The sequence below is a fragment of the Pelmatolapia mariae genome, linkage group LG6 (genome assembly GCF_036321145.2).
Source record: "Pelmatolapia mariae isolate MD_Pm_ZW linkage group LG6, Pm_UMD_F_2, whole genome shotgun sequence".
In the NCBI taxonomy this organism is placed as follows: domain Eukaryota; kingdom Metazoa; phylum Chordata; class Actinopteri; order Cichliformes; family Cichlidae; genus Pelmatolapia; species Pelmatolapia mariae.
The window spans coordinates 19,463,938-19,482,477 of record NC_086232.1 but is presented as its reverse complement, the minus strand read 5'-3'; the positions used below and the strand labels follow the sequence as shown (position 1 = coordinate 19,482,477).

The 18,540-nt window shown below is 41.7% G+C and overlaps 1 protein-coding gene across 3 annotated transcripts in view; it reads right to left on the bottom strand.

Annotated features, from left to right (window-relative positions):
• inpp4b (inositol polyphosphate-4-phosphatase type II B) overlaps nt 1-18,540 on the bottom strand; it is a 177,949-nt gene that overhangs the window by 105,139 nt on the left and 54,270 nt on the right. For 2 of the 3 annotated variants that reach the window (XM_063476107.1, XM_063476106.1), the window contains exon 5: nt 7,546-7,625. In XM_063476107.1, the coding sequence (XP_063332177.1) occupies nt 7,546-7,625 (80 nt within the window). Of the gene's footprint in view, nt 1-7,545; nt 7,626-11,290; nt 11,426-18,540 lie in introns of those variants that run through there. The other variant, XM_063476108.2, reaches the window with a different exon arrangement.

Here is an 18,540-nt window from a genome sequence, read left to right as displayed (position 1 = left end):
AATTTTGGCCCTCTCTTCTTTACAAGATTGCTTCATTGAGGCTTGTGGGTATTTATGTATGCACAGTTCTCTTAAGGTCAACCACAGCATTTTGGTCAGGTTGAGGTCCACACTTTGACTGTTGCAACACCTTCATTCTTTGATTTTTAGCCATTCTGTTGTAGAGTTTCTGCTGTGCTTGGATCATTATCCTATTTTATGACCTAACTACGATTGTCGCTTTAGACTGTTTGACAGATAGGTCGACTCAATAACTGCAAGGTGCTCCGGCCATATGGCTGCAAACCAAATCCAAGACCAACCCTCAATGACTACCTTTGACATTTTGGTATGAGGCGTTTTTGCTTCTTGCTGGTTTTCAACAAACAGGTTGCTGTGTATTGTGGCCACACGTCTCCACTTTGGTCCTGTCTGTTCGTCTCGTCATTGTTTTTGTGGTTTGTTCAGATGCAACTTTGCACACTTGAGCTGTGCTTCAAAACAAGCCTTACTTGTTCAGTCTTTTTTTCTCATTGCACTCTCATGAACTTTTAACATGCTGGCCGAAGCCTGTAGTTCTTGGGTTTTTCTAAGCGCTGCATGGCCTGACCTTGGGTTGAATTAAATGGGCCATCAAGTCCTAGGAAGACTGCTTCATTCAACACACCTGAATCGTACAGACCAGTAAACTACCAAAACTTGTGCTTTTATAGAGGCGCTCACACTTGTTGATGATCGATTATTCAAGTGCTTTTGATCAGCCTCCTCTTTCCTGTGGAAGCAGTAAACCTGTACTTAGTTGAGTTCAGCGGACTGCACAGACTCCCGTGTAAACTTTATATACATATTTAACAGTTTTTCACTCAGTTGCATTTTAATGCCGCTGAGCTGCACTGGCCGAGTTTATTATTTTCATATTCAGCCCATGAGCCCTAATTCCTGGGGGAGCTCACATATTATGCAGAAGAATGTGCAGCGAATAAACCAGCTTTAGTGTTGAAGGAGTAAAAATGAGGAAGTCTTGTGTGCATTTATTTTAGCCCCAAATTGCCCCCACCCACCTTTAAATATCTTGTGCGTGTTAATAATATTAACTAGAACATACAGTCTGTGTTTGTGTGTGCATGAGGTGATACATTAAACGCATTCCTGGATGATTCATCACACACACACACCAACTTGCTTCCAACAGTTCTTTTCCTCTCCATGTGCAGACTACAGATAAAACATTTCCCACCAGCCGTTCACTCAAATGCCATAGCCTTAAGTGTCCTTTAGTCTCCTCTAACCGCTGCAGTACATATGTTCTTCCATTCACTGCTGCACTGATAAAACAAAGAAGCCATAAATAAAGACATTTTTACGGTAGGAAAGAAATCACACACCTCATTCGATTCCATTTACATTTTTAAAAATACTTAATATTCGTCTGTTTGGAGCTGAGCATCTCATGCCGATGCTAAGAGAGTGACAGCATATATGTGGGTGTGTGCAACAAACGAGGGCAAGATTAACGTGTGAAAAATACAAAAGCAGACACGCACGAGTGTGACCGTACTCACGGCTCCAGCAAGAGCCACAATTTTTCTCCAGTATAACTGGATCAGACAGTTGATCTTTAGACTTTTAGGTCAGGCTCCGATACAATCAGCCACGGGGGATACAGTGTAAAGGAGAGTTGGCTGTCTGTGGAAAAGCATGAGAATTGGGACAGCATAATACAAAGGACTCTGGGGTGGTAAAATGATATTATCATGATAGCAGGCTAAACTGGTGCTGGTGGGACAATAAAGAAAGGCCCTATCTAATGGGAATGGATGAATAAGCCATGAAGCCAGGCAGCAAAAGCACTGGTCTGTGATAATGTAGCCTCGCCATGGTAAATCTCCAATACACACGTACACACAGGCACGCACACACTAACACAAGCATACAAATTCATATCAAAATCAAATCTCAAACTGTGCTCTAGAACTGGGTCAGAGAGTGCCTCTCCTACTGAGTGCATAAAGTTTTAGTGATAACAAGAAGTGCAAAAGGGGAACTACAGTGTGAGAGACTGAGAGGGCAACAGAACAAGTGCAAGGGCCAAACTATTGCTGAAATAACAGTATGAAGACTCTGTCACTAATTAGGTAATTGCATGTTTATGCAATAATCATCTTTCTTCCTCTGTGTATATATAACATGCATTATTGAGAGACCTCTGCAGCACTGACATCTTTACAGCTCCTCTAGTACAGTGGCTTCATTGCTCATCCCTGCTGAAACCAGGATATATTTACAATCTGTCTGAGATGAACTTTACACTGAAGGGACAAACAAGTACAGCTAGTAGTTACTTAGCAATTGTTATCCAGTTATTTTCCAAATTAAATGTCTGCAGAGCTTGCAGAGACGTGATAGAGAGCAAATACAAGCCGACGAATGTCTCCACTGAGTCTAAACTAAAAAGGCTAAACACCCAATGACATTTCACGGATAAACCGCCAGTAAACCGCTCACCATGTAGTAATTTTACATGGTGAGCTGTTCTGATAGGTAAATATCAGAGGTATGCAATCAATGCATCTCTGTTTGCAATCAGCAGGTAATTAAGAACTCAAACATGATGGTGATTAGCTATTGTAGTGGCTCCACATTCTGTGTGGGTAAAGGTCATAAAGGAATCTGGCAGTCAGTTCAAGAAAAAAATATTTTTTTTGGTTGTAACCCAAAACCGAGCAACAACTGAGTATAAATGACACGTGACGTAACACTGTATGTTCGTGAGCCAGACGGAAACCGAGAGCGCATATTAAAATGTGCTAAAAATTGCTCCGCAGTACCTGAATGTGCAAATAAGCTGCTAAAACTAATAACTAACACATTGCCTAACCGCACACGGTGGTAATTTGTCAATATTGTGTTTACAGCTTGTTCTGCCACCTCTAAGTGGCAAAAACATTACTGCATCCTGCATTGCGCAGAGAACATACATTATGGAAAATGAACAAGCATGCCAAGAATTCGACAAATGCATCTTAAAACACTGGATATAATGCTGTTCGTGTTTCACAGCAAGCGGCGCGGGCTGTGAGGAGTTTGTATGTGAGTTTTCAGAGGTATAACCTCAGGCAGGAAAACGCAAGCCGTGCTGCTTTGATGCAATATAGATTGAAAGACAAATACACGCGTGTGGCCAGGCAGCTATGTGCACACAACGGCATACAGATATCCTTGATATAAAACCAACCACAGACACATTGACTTTTTTTGTTCAATAATTTAATTTTAGATTACTCAAGTATTAGTACTATTAGTATGTAAGAGTATGATCATGACCCTTGTTTTCAGCTTCCAAACTCCAGCCTTGATTACCTCTATTTCCATCTTCTTCTAAGAATACCAAAGACATGGAAACCTTGAGAGAAGATATTTAACATGAGGTTATTTTAAAAAGAAATCTTTTCAGATAGATGTTGCAGGTGGGTTACAAAAATTACCACCAGGCAAACTAAAGCTGAATTTATGTGCCGAGCAACCTATGTCATCAATAATTCCCTTTAAACAGAAACTTTGATTAATAAGAGGTGCAAACTTCAAACTCTAACTACCTTTTCTGGTGTTGTTTGCCCAACTGTGTTTTCTTTAAAGACATGTGCGAGTGCGCGTCTGTCTGTACGCCGCTGAGTGTCTGATGGGCCTCTGTATGTGTTCTTTTTTGGTCATTTTGAGAGGCTGCAGGAAGGGAAGATTTTTCTCATCATCACTTCAGCGGCTTTTGGTGTCAACAAAAAGAGAAAGATCTTCACACGGGCCGAGTCCTCGTATCCAACAAGCCCGCTCATTCGACACGAAGCTGACAGGAAGTTTCATAAATAAAGGGGAAAAAAAGAAGGAAAAAGTGACCTGAATCAAACTGGTTGCACCTTACGGAAAAACAAAAACAATCCGTGACAAACATCCTAACCAGCCGCACATGAAAGTGAGCGTGAGACCTGAGAATGGAGCCGGAATGCAAAGAATTCATGGGAATGAGGAACGAGCTCTGAGGTGGACAGCCTTGTAACAGAGTGAACTTGGGCAAAAAAAAAAACCCCAATTTCAGCTCCACATACATTATGCTCAGCACCAATATAAACCCAGAGCTTATGAAGCGAAGTTGGTCAAAGTCATGTTGGTTTTGAGACTCACTGAAGGGAATCAATCCTTGCCTCGTCGAGATAAAGCGCTCCCTTTTTCCCTCCTCCGAGCAAAGCAGCTCAAATTAACTGACTTTCTGCAACAACCGACTGAGTGGGCATTAGGACGTCGTTTAAATGAAGCATCTGTTTCCTGTAATGGGCAGAATGAACCGCGTTCCTGCCTCACATCAGTGTCGCAGCCTTCGTGCCCCGCTCTGTGAATCACAGACTCTTCACCAGGTCAAACAGCCCAGGATGAATCACGCATACTCACGAAAAGCTCCTCATCTCTGAAATGTTTTCTCGCTGCATGAACCAACATGCAAACAGCATATCAAATAAAAGGCACTCTCCTTGGTGTGTCTGGATGGCTTACACATGCATCGCTGGGTGTCAGTGTAACACCTCTGGGCTCCAACGCCACACCAGCAAGAGCTCTTTGGGACATAATGACTCCATGTGTGCGTTTCTGTAGGAAACATTTTTAATGTGGTAACAGACATTGTTTAGTGCGCCACAAGTTTCTCTCTATGGTACTTTAAGCTACTTAAAAATAGAATGAATACTTGGATTGTTTTTGTCAAGCAGAACACTGTATTACAGTACAGTGTGCTGTGTGCTTCTTGCAGAGTTATTTGGATTGAAAGCATGCTGGTTAGTGTATTTACGTCTGTCAGCGAAAGGTTTTCTGAAGTTTCACCTAAGAAGAAATTACCAAAACCTTGAAAAAGTCAAATTAACACCTAACTCAAAAGAAAAAAAGGCAAAGCAAAGATGAAAGTTAAAAAAAAATCAATATGATTTGTGTGCAGAACTCAGTTTTCTGACCCCTTTTCAGAGTCTCGGGCAACGCCGCCTCAGAGAATATAGCTGAACATGCTGAATTCAGCTTGTGCAGGTGGATAAAGCTGTAGCAGCAGTGATAAAGATAGCACAGTAACAGCAGGCCTTGAATAGGCAGGCGATTGTTGATTTTGGATTTTTTTTTTTAATGCATTGTGGTGGTGTTGAACGTCTCATGGGGGGGGACTTCATGTTATCCTCAGAAATAAAACCCACTATGCCAAACAGAAAAAAAGAAGAAACTCAACAATGTGGTACGACTACAGAGGAGTGAAATGACAATACTCTGCTGTTCAGAACAACTTGTGCAAAAATGTGTGCATGCACACACACAAATGCCCACAGACAGAGAAAGGGGGCCCGTAATCTCTCTTCTCTGCAGCTCATATAGTCAATCGTGCAAGATACAATTATACCCTGTGACCTGGGATCACCTACAGGAAATGAAAAGCATAACAAAAGAAAGACGAAAAAAAAAGAAGGAAATAAAGAGAGAAGATTGCCGAAGGGGCATACTTTCAAACACAACTGTGAGCGTGACGGAAAAGGGAAATTCAGCCTGACAATACAAACAGGAGACAGTTTCATCTTAACAGTTAACAGGTGGAGGCAGAACGTCCTGACTATTAAATCAAACGCACTGGTCGCATAAGAGGAAAAAAAAGCCATAAGGCACTGTGCGTGTTTAGTGGACCTTCAGAATAAAAGCGGAATGTGACGGTTTTGAGATCGTGATCCATGGACTCAAGGACGTAGAACAAAGCAAGAACAAATACACGTGTGTGAGCATTTTAGGAAGATACAAATATATCTGCGCACTGACCTACTGGGTTTCACTACTTGGGAACTTGTCTCCGGTTTCCATGGTAGCGCTCCTAACCTTCACCCTTACTGTGGAAATTAGATGCTTAATCCTAGTCCATGTTTCAAAAAGAGCCACATAAAAGCAGGCATTTAAAATTTAGCTGCTACAAGGCAGTATACCAAATGATGAAGTTTATGTTAACAATGTAAAGCCTGAACTACAAAATAATTGCCAGATGTCATATTTGCTACATCTGACATTTAATTAGTGTGCAATTTCCTTTTGTTTTTATTACTTTTTAATGATGATGTATTAGTCTCAATAACTGACAAAAACTCATGTATCAAAAATGATTCACTTCGCATTATAGGGTTAAAATGTGCAGTGTCGCTGAGTAACACTTTATTGAGAAATACCTTATAAGTCACCTTCCTTTGCAGAAGTGGTAGCTGGACAGTTTAAAGCAACGTCAGCAGGAGATTATTATCACCGATCGTCACCGAGTAGTTATTAGCAAGAAAAAGTTTCACTGCCCTGATGGTTTAGAAAAGCCTTACGACATTCAGCATTAGCGATGGGTCTGTTTGCGTCCAACTTTTTCTTTAAAGGTCAGCTAAACCTTTGGACATGTTAGCGCTTCAAACTCAGGGCCATGTTGGTAAAGATGAGCAGGTTGGGTGTGTGTTATTGCAGCAGATGGAACAGAAGAAGCAAAAATAATTACAAATCATCCTGTTTTTAATTTGTAAAAGTAAAAAAAATGAATCAAGTGCACAACTGCAATATGTAGGTGTGCAACTGGTGTCCACCTGATATGAGTGGCATCAGAGATTCCACATTACTCGAGCTCAGTTTCCTGTGAAACCAACACAAAGACTGCATTCAGTTTGCACATCGGGCTAACGCTATCCTCGCTCTGTGCTGAAACAATCAGCAGATGTTCATTTCAAATGCTCCTTTATAATCTTCTCCCAAACAGAATATTTAGGTTCCCCTTGGGTGAAATCATCAAACCTAACAGTAAAACACAATTTTATGGCTTTCAAACTGTGCCAGCTATTTATTTACATATCTCCGCCTTAGCTCTTAATAGTCATGTCAAGCACTTTGTAACAAGGGAACAGCATTAATAATGCTCAGGACCAAAGCTTATCTGTCGCTTGCGATGAGACAATGTGCCCCCTTAGAAGGCAAACAAGCGATCTTCTTTGTGGCGAAATTACTGATTATATCCTCACAACCCCGTCTTTAAGTAAGTGTGTGCCCCACAACGTCCACTGACTTTCAGAATCTAATGTTCAAACATTCCTTTCATTGCTAGCATGCGGTATGAATACTTAAGATTTTGCTCTATGGTGGTTCCAGATTATATCAAAATGTCCTAGAAATGTTATTGGTGTGGGGGAAAGCTGCTATATATTTATTCTTACAGGCCTCACACGGGAATTTCTTGTCATTTTTTCATTTAAAAGCCTCTTAGGAAAAAAATATCAGTTATTTACACTTCAATTTTCCACAAAAAAACAAAGAGATGATCAGAGCACTACTTTATTCTCACTTGCTAACAAATCGTCCCTGAAACAAAAAGCCCTGGCAACTTTCAGAGCTCTCCTAAAAATTGCTCTTGTGGATGGATTTCCTTTGCTAGCTAAGTTTCATGCCCGTGTTGGAGAAGATGCATAGACACTCAAGTCTAAGTTTAGGTTTGAGGGATACGGTCCGGCAGCGAGCGGGACAGAAACATGCCCTTACCTGAGGCTCAAGGTCAGTCGTTCATCTTTTGCCCTCAGAAGATCTCCAACTGAAAATGTGGCACTACCCAGGAAGCTGCTCTGTAGATACAGGACAAAGAAGAAAAAAGCCCGTAAATGAAGTATCAGGTAAAGAGTTAAACAATTAAAAAAAACAACTGAACTCCTCTTTTGGTCGCACCATAGAGGTGATAGCAACAAGCACAAGCCATTTGCCAAGTACAATTCTGAAACTTCTGAAAACAAGTTCCTTTTTTGTCTCCCTTTAATCTGCTTTCTTTCCTTTCTCTGCTCTGACAACATGTGTTTGCTGCAGGCACAGAATGAACACGGGGTGTCAGCACACGAGAACTGGGTCATGGAGAGAGAGGTAGGGGACGAGCCCATCGGTAACGAAGAGAGACGATCCACATTTCTAGGCAACGCGCACGTTCCCTCCTTCCTTAACAGGAATGGCCAGGTACGTGCACGTCTACTCACACGTACAGTCCTGCACCTGCATGTGACACCTTCAACATGAAAACTTGTACAAACAGGAAGGGGGGAGGGCTGCGACTGTGACAAGGACACAGGCTGCTGCTCCTGCTGCTGCAGAAACCTCTAACATGTAGGTAATTAACAACAGGTACAAAGGTGATTCCCAGCATTTCATCATAATGAGGGAGACACTTTAATTAAAGTATCTGCACACAATCAAGATGCTTTCAGCCCTTTTTTTCTCCCAGAATTTTGCTGTTTATAAATCCTACATTTATACGCAATTGATGGCTCTTCCAACACTAAAAATAGCAGCATGTAACACGACAGTTTGTGTCTCGCCCCTGTCTGTTCTTACATATTGTTGTCAAAGGTTTTGCCTTGCCTCTGAAGATGAAGACAGTAAAGTCAGTTTTTTTTAATGAATGCAAAAAAAAGTTTAAAGTACACAACGTCGTCTGCAGAAAAACGAAGACGAAAAACTCTCACCCCATCAAGATCTCATTTGACGAGCTCCCCTGTACCCTTAATGACGAGTTTTGAAACGTCAGTATATACCACTGCAGATATGCTTTAGAATAGGTTCAGTGACTTCTGATGCACACCCAGTCAATTTTTTTCTGGAAGCAAACCTGAAATCTAATAATAACTGCTATACCAGAAACTATCTCTAGTTGATAGACGGTGGAGCGTGAAAGTGTCAAAAATGGCAGTTCCTCCAATGGCCACTTGAAGCTTCCTGTCACTTCTTAAAGTGCTTAAATTTAAAATGAACATCCTCACAGCATGGTAACTTCCCCTTTCATAACAACTTTTATGTGGGGGTGAATTTTATTTTTAAAAGTTACCAATTTGTTTACCAAATCATAACAACAGCTTCCTCAAGGCACATTATATTGTAAAGTAAAGACCCAAAAATAATACACAAAAAAACTCCAGCAATCATATGACCCCCTATGAGCAAGAGCTTTAGCAACAGTGGAAAAGAAAATCTCCCTTTTAACAGGAAGAAATCTGGCAGAACCAGGCTCAGGGAGGAGTGGCCATCAGATTGGTGGGGGAAGAGTACTGTCTAATAAATAGCAATAAATAAGTTTATCCCTGAGTTTGGTGAGTGAAATTTCAGTATTTTAGCTGGTTGTATATATCCTGGTTAGATCTTCGGTCTATTACAGGGCTATCACAGGGACACTGACAACCATTCACACTCCATTTTACACCTATAACCAATTTAGAATCACCAATTAGGCCAAACATGCACGTCTTTGGACTGTGGAAGGAAGCTGGAGTGCCCACAGACAACTCATCCAGGCATAGGGAGAACATCCAAACTCCACGTAGAAAGGCCCCAGCTGGACGCTACTGTTTGTGATTGAAAGCAGAGGTGGAGAGTAAAACACCACACAGTTTTACACTCCACCTACAAAGAAAAGGTCACAAACAATGCTCTGTCAGCCTGTGGAAATGGGACATTTAAGTCATGACTGGAGTTGCAGCTGATATATGAGAAGCAAAGCTTAATGTTTGAGTTAACACAATTTATAGCACTTCTTTGGTCTTTTAGCTACACTTTCACTTCTAATCATTTTTCCTAACACTGCACTGCTTTCTCTCCCTCCCCTTTTGGGTCTCTGCAGTTTCCCATATCAGATTTAAAAAAAAAAGGGCATCCTGTCTAGTGACCTTTTCTCTCAATCATTTCCTCCCCAGCATTTTCCTGCTACCCTATACAAATCCCCATATTCTTAAGGCAACACACTACCCCAGACACATTCCTCTGCCCTATCCAGTCGCAAGATGGAAAACAAATGAATGCAAACACAGAAAAGAAAGGGGAACATACCAAAACACAAGGTCAGTGCAATGCTTAAAAACAACCCCAATCTACTGGACACACAAACGCGAGCATCGCATTCAGTTACAAGTTTATGCAGCATAGTGGTGTGTTCTTATGAATTAAACAGAGCTAGGATCCCCAGCAGGCACAGCTTAACATGCACAATGTCATATTCTTCAGCACTGACGTATTTTAGCCAATCCCAGTTTGCCCTGATAACCCAGAGCACAAGGCACAGAAGGCCATTACACACCGTGGAGGAATATTATATTCCCCCATAGCCATTACTCGCAAGTCGGTACAAAATGTCTGGCAAATCCATTCCTTAGAATCTTTTTATGGCCTCTCACGATGAAGGCTTTAAAAGTAATGAAGCTCTGGAGACTGGTGTTCTTACTCAAAATCAAAGTAGCTATACCACCGAAAATGAGAGAAAGATGAGGGCAAGAGGAGGAGTAGAGTGAGAAAAGAAGACAAATGATGTTCTTCCAGGATCATGGAGGATTGATTATGACGGTCTACCTCTGTTCCCATCCTGCATGCTCTGGCTCTCTCTTCTTTCTATCAGTCTTTTCACCTGCTCTTACTCATTCCCTCAGCAGGCTCTAATAGTGGCGCCAGTGGGGGAGGTAAAAGAAAAACTTTTGACGTATGGTCTCTGTCGCCAGTTTTTGAAAAAAAAAAAGAAAAGAAAGGAAAAAGAGTCAGGTTTAAGTAACAAAATAGAGCTCTCAAAAGCACACAAGATCAATCATGTACGAAAAATGAAAGGCACTTTGTGCAGGAGCACGCAGAGCTGACGGACTGCGGGTCTGTACAGCATCCCGAGCACCTGTCTGCGGACCCTTGAAGGCCACAGTGTCTGCTCATCACTTGACAGAGGTAAACGGCCCAACTCAAGCTGTAGATCTATTGATTTTTCTCCATGCCCTGGGTGACAGGGTGACAGAGTGACACACACACACACACACACAGACACCCAGTAAGACTCTCTCAATCATTCCTTCTCTCCCTGTCTGTCTCTCCCTCACGCACACACTCACCAGCTGCAGAAAATACCTGGAGGAGAGGGCATTCATTCACATGCCACACCAACAAGTGACATTTTAGATAAATGGCAGCAGTGACAGTTTGGCACAATACTACGCATCTGGAGTATTATTAACATTTATGATTATGAACAGATCTGCACCACGGAGGCCAGTAATGTTTACATGAACGGGCTGCTCCCTCACTACAAAGTGGGCTCTGCAAATCGGCTTAATTAAGTCATTAGAGGTGTCACGACACGCACTTTATTCTGGCATGCAAATATGTGCACTCAGACGCGAATTACAGCTAGAGCAAGTTAAAATTGACAAGGAGTGTGAGGGTACACAGCAAATACATGCAGCACATACACACACGCACGCACACGATGAAGTCCACTTACAGTTGTGTTTGACAGAATCCTAGCAGCAGCACACCAAGTTAGTGAGAGGAGAGCTATAGAAGTGAGGAGAGTCTGACAGAAAAACAGAGGCTGAAATAAAGAAGAGAGAAAACGTGGGAGGAAAAAAAAAGTGATGTTATGTCTTCCTTCTTCCTCTTAATGAGCTCCAGGATGGTCCTCTTACATATCTCCCTCCAGTCCCTTCGTTAGAGTAACTCCATGGATGCGTTATATTCACTCTTTAAAGAGCAGCAGGCACACTGGCTAACACAAACATGTAAACCGTGACACACACACACGCACACACATATTGACATGCACACTGCAAGCGCCGCTGTGTCTCAGAACTGGCTAGAGTGAGCTACTGCCGCTACTGCTGTTGCTGCTGTGCCTTGCTTGGTAAGCGAGACCAGCGAGAGAGAGAGAGAGAAAAAGAGAGGTGGAGGAGGGAGTGACAGGAGGGGAGGGAGGCAGAGAGTCGACACATACAAACAGAGAGGGGGAAGAAGGAGGAGGAGGGTGGAACAGAGAAGAGGAAGAGGCAGAAGGAAGGAAGACAGACAATTAATGGGTAGAAAACCAAGATAGCCGCACAGAAAAGGGGAGAGAGATATAGAGTAATATAGGAGGAAAAATCTAGTGAGAGAGAGGGAGGAAGAGGGAGCGCACAGACACAGACTTGTGTGTCACACTTCGGTTGCAGCCTGTGACTCAGATGGCCAACAGGAAAAGAGACACTTGTTATGGCTGCTTGAATTAACACGAATTCCGACCACACGGTGGAAGGTACGCGTGTAGGTGTGTGTTTGCATACAGATAAACACTTCAAAACGAACCCTGGCGTGCTCGAGGATCACACGAGAGGCTCGTCGAAACTCTCTCTAAATTTTTTACTCAAATATTTACCGACACGTGCAGCTGCCGCTGAGAGAGAAAGGGGGGAATGCATTGATAGAAACATCAATGCATTTAGAAGCTCAGAGACAATGATGAACAACAACACGCGACACCGAGCTCAGGCTCTAACCAGCATCTGAGCTTGAACCTGAGATTAAGCGGGGTTTAAATTCCCACGCTGACACAGGGATGAGTAATTCTGGAACAAAAGGCGATCCTCCACACTGGCCCTTATCACCCACAGCAGGTAGACAAGCCAACACAATAAGACACACACGCGTACTGAAACACTTCATGCACACACTCACCCACCCACCAAAACACCTGTTATTTTTTTAGTACACATCGCTTGGTGCAAATGCAGCAAACACCGGAGGTCATGGCGATTAGGAATCAACTTTTTAACTGGCCGGGTGTGAAATAAGGAAATGCTGGGCAGAAACACTGGATTTTAAAAAGTCTCTCTGCCTTTAAAGCCATGAGGATTGATGACCCGTGATGCCAAGTGGAAACCAGAGACCGATGCATGGACTCATACCTGCCAAAAGATTATCCGAGATCCTTCCCAGACTGCTAACAAACTGCTTACTCTGACTCTGCAAAAGAATTTATGCACACAAGAGCTGCTGCCAAATCCATTTGCGCATTTCTAGCTGGTTGCTATTTTTTTTTGTCAGTGATTACTGATGTCTTTTGTGGCCTGTCTTCAGTGTATTCCCATTTTAAATTTCAGCACAGAATAGGAATTAGTTTGAATCTCAGAGAACCAGAGGCTGTTTTGGGGGGTAACCGCATGCATGGAGAATCCTATATCCAAAGCTTGTTCAAAATATGTCTCAAGCAAACGGCAACGGAGCGTGTTTAATGCCGTACTTTGAAGCTTGAAATGTTTGACATATTGCGGATCATAACTGTGAGTTCCTGGAAAGCACGCTGTGAGTAGCGGGGATTTGACTCGCAAGCTACCTACAGTACTGCAGTTAAAATATTTGAAGCTCTTGGCAGTGAAATGAAAAATGAAAAGCCTAAAAAAAAAGTGCTCCTTTATTTACACTAATTTTAATCACTTTTTCCCCCCAACCAGCACATTAAACACACGTTCAGTGACCTTGCATAATTCTGGAGGCAGTCAATGTGTTAGCCTGGGCAAAGACGATAGAGCGAATGCCACTGGCAGCTGAAGTCTTCGAACAGACGGCAACGAGGGATCTCAAGCAACCAGTCACCCCAAAGCCGGATGAGCACAGACAAAAGCACTGGGTTGTGTTTTCCCCGGGTGAGCCCGTGTTCTCATTCTTAGCTGTCTACCCTCGACATTGTCCTTGCATTCTTCCCCGATCTATTTTTTCAAAGTGTCTACCTTGACCTCATTCCCCTTCTTTTGATCTGTTTTGATCTGCCTGCAGCCACCCCCCACCCCCCCACACACACACAAACACACACACACTTTTGTTTTCTTACCCCTCCCATCTATTTCTTTATTGCAATACTTCTACACAGAAAGACAACTATCCAGCACCAACACCGCCCATGTACTGCTCTGAATTAAAGCTTGTGGCACTGATTAAGGTGACATATTTAGAAGTTCATTTTTATTTTGAGAATAATCCCTCCATCCCCTAAAATAGCTTATGAATGACTCTACAATTTTACCTTCTTTATTACCTACAGATTTATTGATATGAAAATTAATCACCGCCTCTAGCAGCCTGCCTACCATTCACCTTGAGCCCACTCTGCACAAACACTATAAAAAACAAAAAAACTGGATACTTACAGTACACTGACCAAGGAGGAGACAGGATTGCAGATGGTTGCCTAGAAGTCGATAAATCTACTTTTACATGAGGCCTGTGCTATCTCGCAGCTAATCGTGTGTTGATAACGTCAGAGGAAACCTATCTCCAGTTTAGAGCTCTGACAAGTTTTCTGCCTCATGGTGCAAAATCAGCTCTGAGGTAACCTGTGTGGATGGAGAGTGGTGTCTGGAACAGGGTGCTGCTATTCCTTTAGGTTCTGAAGGTTGAGGGTTGGATCCTTCACAGCTTGTCCTGGCACATCCAGTGGACGCTTAATTAGATGTGAATCTGGATGGTATGTGGCATTAGGGTGTGCCATTCCCACAGAGAAAGTGTTTGGTTTTCAGCAATTGTGGATATTAAGTGTGAAAGTAATGCACACATTGATGGCAGGCACCCAGTGTTTCCCACAGGAACACTGCATTCTAATGAGATGGTCAATAGTATTTACTTTACATGTGAGTGGTTTAAAGTAATGACTGCTCTGTTTAGCATACAAAGTGGAAACATCCATGTGGATGTTTTAAATTTGATTTTTGTCAGCGGGGGTCTTATGTGCAGCGATGGTAGAAAGTACGTACACACAGTGTTAATTCTGAGGTCTTTTTTCATTGGGACATAGCACAAATTCATCTAGTCCCAAAAAATCTTTTAAATAACAACTCAGATGACAACACGTTCATTATTTATTAAACAAAAACTGAGAGAAAATGCAGAAGCAGCATGTTAAAATAAACTAAGGACACCCCATGATTAACCAGCTAGTAGAACCACTTTTACTTTCATCATGATTTCACAATGTTGTGGATGATTTCTGGGCCACTCTTTTTTTTAAAAGTTCAGTTAATTTTTTTTTGTGGGCATCTTATTTATGCACAGCTCATACAATGTCCTGCCACATCATTTCCTGTCACATGTTGAGGTCTGATCTTTGACTGGGTCATTGCAAAACCTCAGTTCTTTTCTTTTTCACTCATTCTGTTGTTATGTTAGGTTTGCTGCTGCGCTTGGATCATTGTCCTGTTGCATGACCCAGTTTCAGCCAGGTGTTAGCTGTCGGACAGATGGCTCCACATTTGATTCTTGAATACTTTGCTATACAGAAGAGTTCATGGTCGACTGAATGACTCCAAGGGCAAAGTCCTGTGGCATTTCCACCAACTATTTCCACGTTGGGAGGCATTTAGTGAGATGTCAGATAAACTAACATCCCCCTTGAAGGTTTTCCACTTGACAATGATCTTTGCCATTATAGAGCGATGGACTTCAGATTGTTTGGAAATGGCCTGACTGTAAAACCTCTCCCAGGTTGATGGGGAGCAACAATTATTTCTCTAGGATCATTGCTAATGTCTTTCCTTTTTGGTACATCTGAATGCTCCAAACTAGCAAACTGCCCAAATTTGTGCTTTTAAAAGAAATGATTAATTAATCAAATGGATCTTTTTGTTTTTTTGTTATATAAATAAAATCACAGTGCAATATGTCATGCTTTGCAGTTCACTTGAAGTTGTATTTACCTTTAGTTTCAAACATCCAAAGGACCTGGTATTTTTATTATGTCCTGATATGTATACAACCTTAAAACCTTTAAAGAAGAGATACCGTCTTTTTACTGTGTATTAATATGTATGTTTGAATAAAGATTCTTAAGTCTATTTACACTGAGTCTTTTGAGTTACTCAGCTCTATTGATGCTTTCGAAGTGTGAATTTTCACACGAGAAATGCTTTAAAATGGCAACTGTTTAATATCTTGAAGGCATGAAAAACAAGTGTAGGTTCTATTACAATCAGGTCTATCTTATTTAAGCCTTTATTTAATGCATTTTGATGTAATGGCCTCAAACGATGCGGTTGATACAGTTATTACATGATTCTTAATGGTCTGGCCGGTATAGGAATATTACAGCAGGCTCCTTTCTGTGTACTTCTTGTTTTGTTTCTTACGCTAGTCCTAAGGCGTTGCGTGCATGCTCTAAGAAGTGTTCAGCAGACTTATCTGGATGAAATATTGCTGATTTGTTCTTTGATAGAAAACACTTTTATGTGTTCTTCTAGTGTTTTTTTCTCACAATTACATGCCTTATTAATAATTTTTACTATTTATGACTGCTTTACGAATAACTTCTGAAAATCTGTCAAAGGCATCAAATGCACCTACTGTAACACAAGCCTGCCTTGTTGTGCAAACATGAAAATGAAACAAGAGAGATGAATGCCTTCTGGCTTTGGCTTTGATAAAAGAAAGCAAAACTTTAATCCTTGTTAACTATAGTTGTATAGATTATTGAGTGGAAAATTGTGGAAGTGGGCTCTTAATTGGCATAGCTTTCCATGACTTCACTCCTGTGCTACCATAATTCACTGATAATTCTTATCTATCTCCAGAGTCAGACGATTGTAAATTGCTATTATAGCACAGGCTTAAGGAAAGTCAATTCTTAAACAAAATCATTTAGTGTACTACAAGCACACATTACCACGCGTGGTGATTAAGAACTGAATCAATATCTTAATATCTGAGCGTTATTAAAATTGAAGTTTTAGCCATATAGTTATGTCAGTACTAAATGCATTTGTTAGTTTAATTAGCCAAATGTTTGAGGAGCACAGATCGCTGTGCTGAAATGGGCTGCAATGACAAACAAACTCAATCATTATCTCAGCCTATTATGCAGCCTTTGATAGTGTGGCACAGAATATCAAGTCTCCATATTTTAGAAGGCTGGAGCTTCCCCAATGAATGATTTTACCACTCTCACATGCGCTCTTTGTGCTGGTTCTATATTTGCGGTATACCAGAACAGAACACATGTGAGAGTTGCTTTTCGATCAGATTCCTGTGTTCTACCAGTGACATTTCAACAAAAATCACACGTTACATCTCAACACTGTCACCTGAAGAAGTGAGAAGTAAATAAAGCTTTCTGTCAGAACATGTATTTCCAGAATAATACACATGTTTAATATAATGACAGCAATTCTCATAAGCATTTAAATTGACATACATGCTTTTCTTAAACCTAAAGAATCCAGCAAGGAATTTTTGCACTTTGACGAGCACTCAAAGGAAGCTCGTCTTTTCAACCTGAGAGGTAAATACTCACAAGTCGGCTGCTGCGAGACAGTGGTTTCCTCCAAGGGAAGCTCCTTTTAGCATTCTGTCTCCTGCGGTTTCTGTAAGTACGCGGCGATCTATAGAGCCTTGTATGATAAATGCTACACAGCAGCGGACAGCTTAATATCTCTCTTCCTCACAAAACAGTTTAAGCTTCCCGAGAGTCTGCGATTCTCTGTAACTAAAGCAACACACGCTCAACATTCATACCTGCTCACACATTCTTCAACTTGTCAATGCTTGCCTCCAAACATGAATCCCTTCGTGATGCTCTAGCTCTAGCGTTTCACTTCTCTCTGCCTCTCTTTCTGCTCCTTCTTACTTCACTGGGTTCCTTTTAGTGTCCAGCCAAACTATCTGCTAACAGGTTTCCCAGAAGCAGTGTTTTGGTGCTAAGCCTGCATGTGTTTCTGTACTAAACTACAAATGCTGATTTCCATGTACAGCTGTTTCACTGGTAAAAGCTCCAGGTTGGAGAAAAAAAAGAAAGAAACTGCATCATGCCCTTGGTACGCTGGAAGCATACCACCGGTGCTTTCCCCCCCACGCTCTCGGCTTTGCTTCATAAACTTTAATAGCTAACCCCACTGCAGACTAGGTGATAAAAATCAAGGCTCCCTTCACTCACAGTCTGTAAACATGACTTGGTAGCAGGTCTACAGACTGTACTGCCTCATCCAAATCCCCATCCTTGGACTTAAGTACTACATTGAAATTACAGCACATCACGCCAGTTTCTTTTTGATCGGGTTACTTTTTAATACACTGCTTTTGGCTCTGTGAGCAGAGGCAGATCCATGTGATCAAACAGTTACAGCATGCAAACTTTAAATATCAGCTGCTTATTGCAAAGCTCTTATCAGCTAAAGCTGGTGGGTAAGAACTTCCTCTATTCTGACTCTGCAGTTCAAGCTGAGGCCCACAAATATAGCACAAAAAAATTTGCTTTGCAAGGTTCAGAAGGGACACGCTGTTATCTTTTTATCACACCCAAAACATCTTGTGATGCTACATATCACACTTGTCACTTTGCTGTCATCTTGATGGAGGCATTAGTATGAAGCTTTCAGTACTCAATATCAAGAAAGCAGACAAACAATGACTGAATGCAGCCTATAATTTTGTGCACAATCCAGCATCCGGTTCCTTGCACTAATTTCGTTAGATCCCCGTGGTTAGAACACAGGGAATATCCTGGTTGCAATTTCTTGCCCTTACATAACAGCAAGAAGCTGCTAGCTCACCCCGAGGCTACAGGCTATGCCGGGTTCTCTCTCACATTGGCTTGCTTTTCTTTTTTTTTCTTGCACAATCACTCACATGCTCAGACACACAATAATGGTGCTATAATATGCTAGCTCATGCCTGAAGTGGTTGATAGCTCACTTCTTTAGAGAGCAGAGCTATAGGGGCTGTGAAAGTAAACAGCTCGGA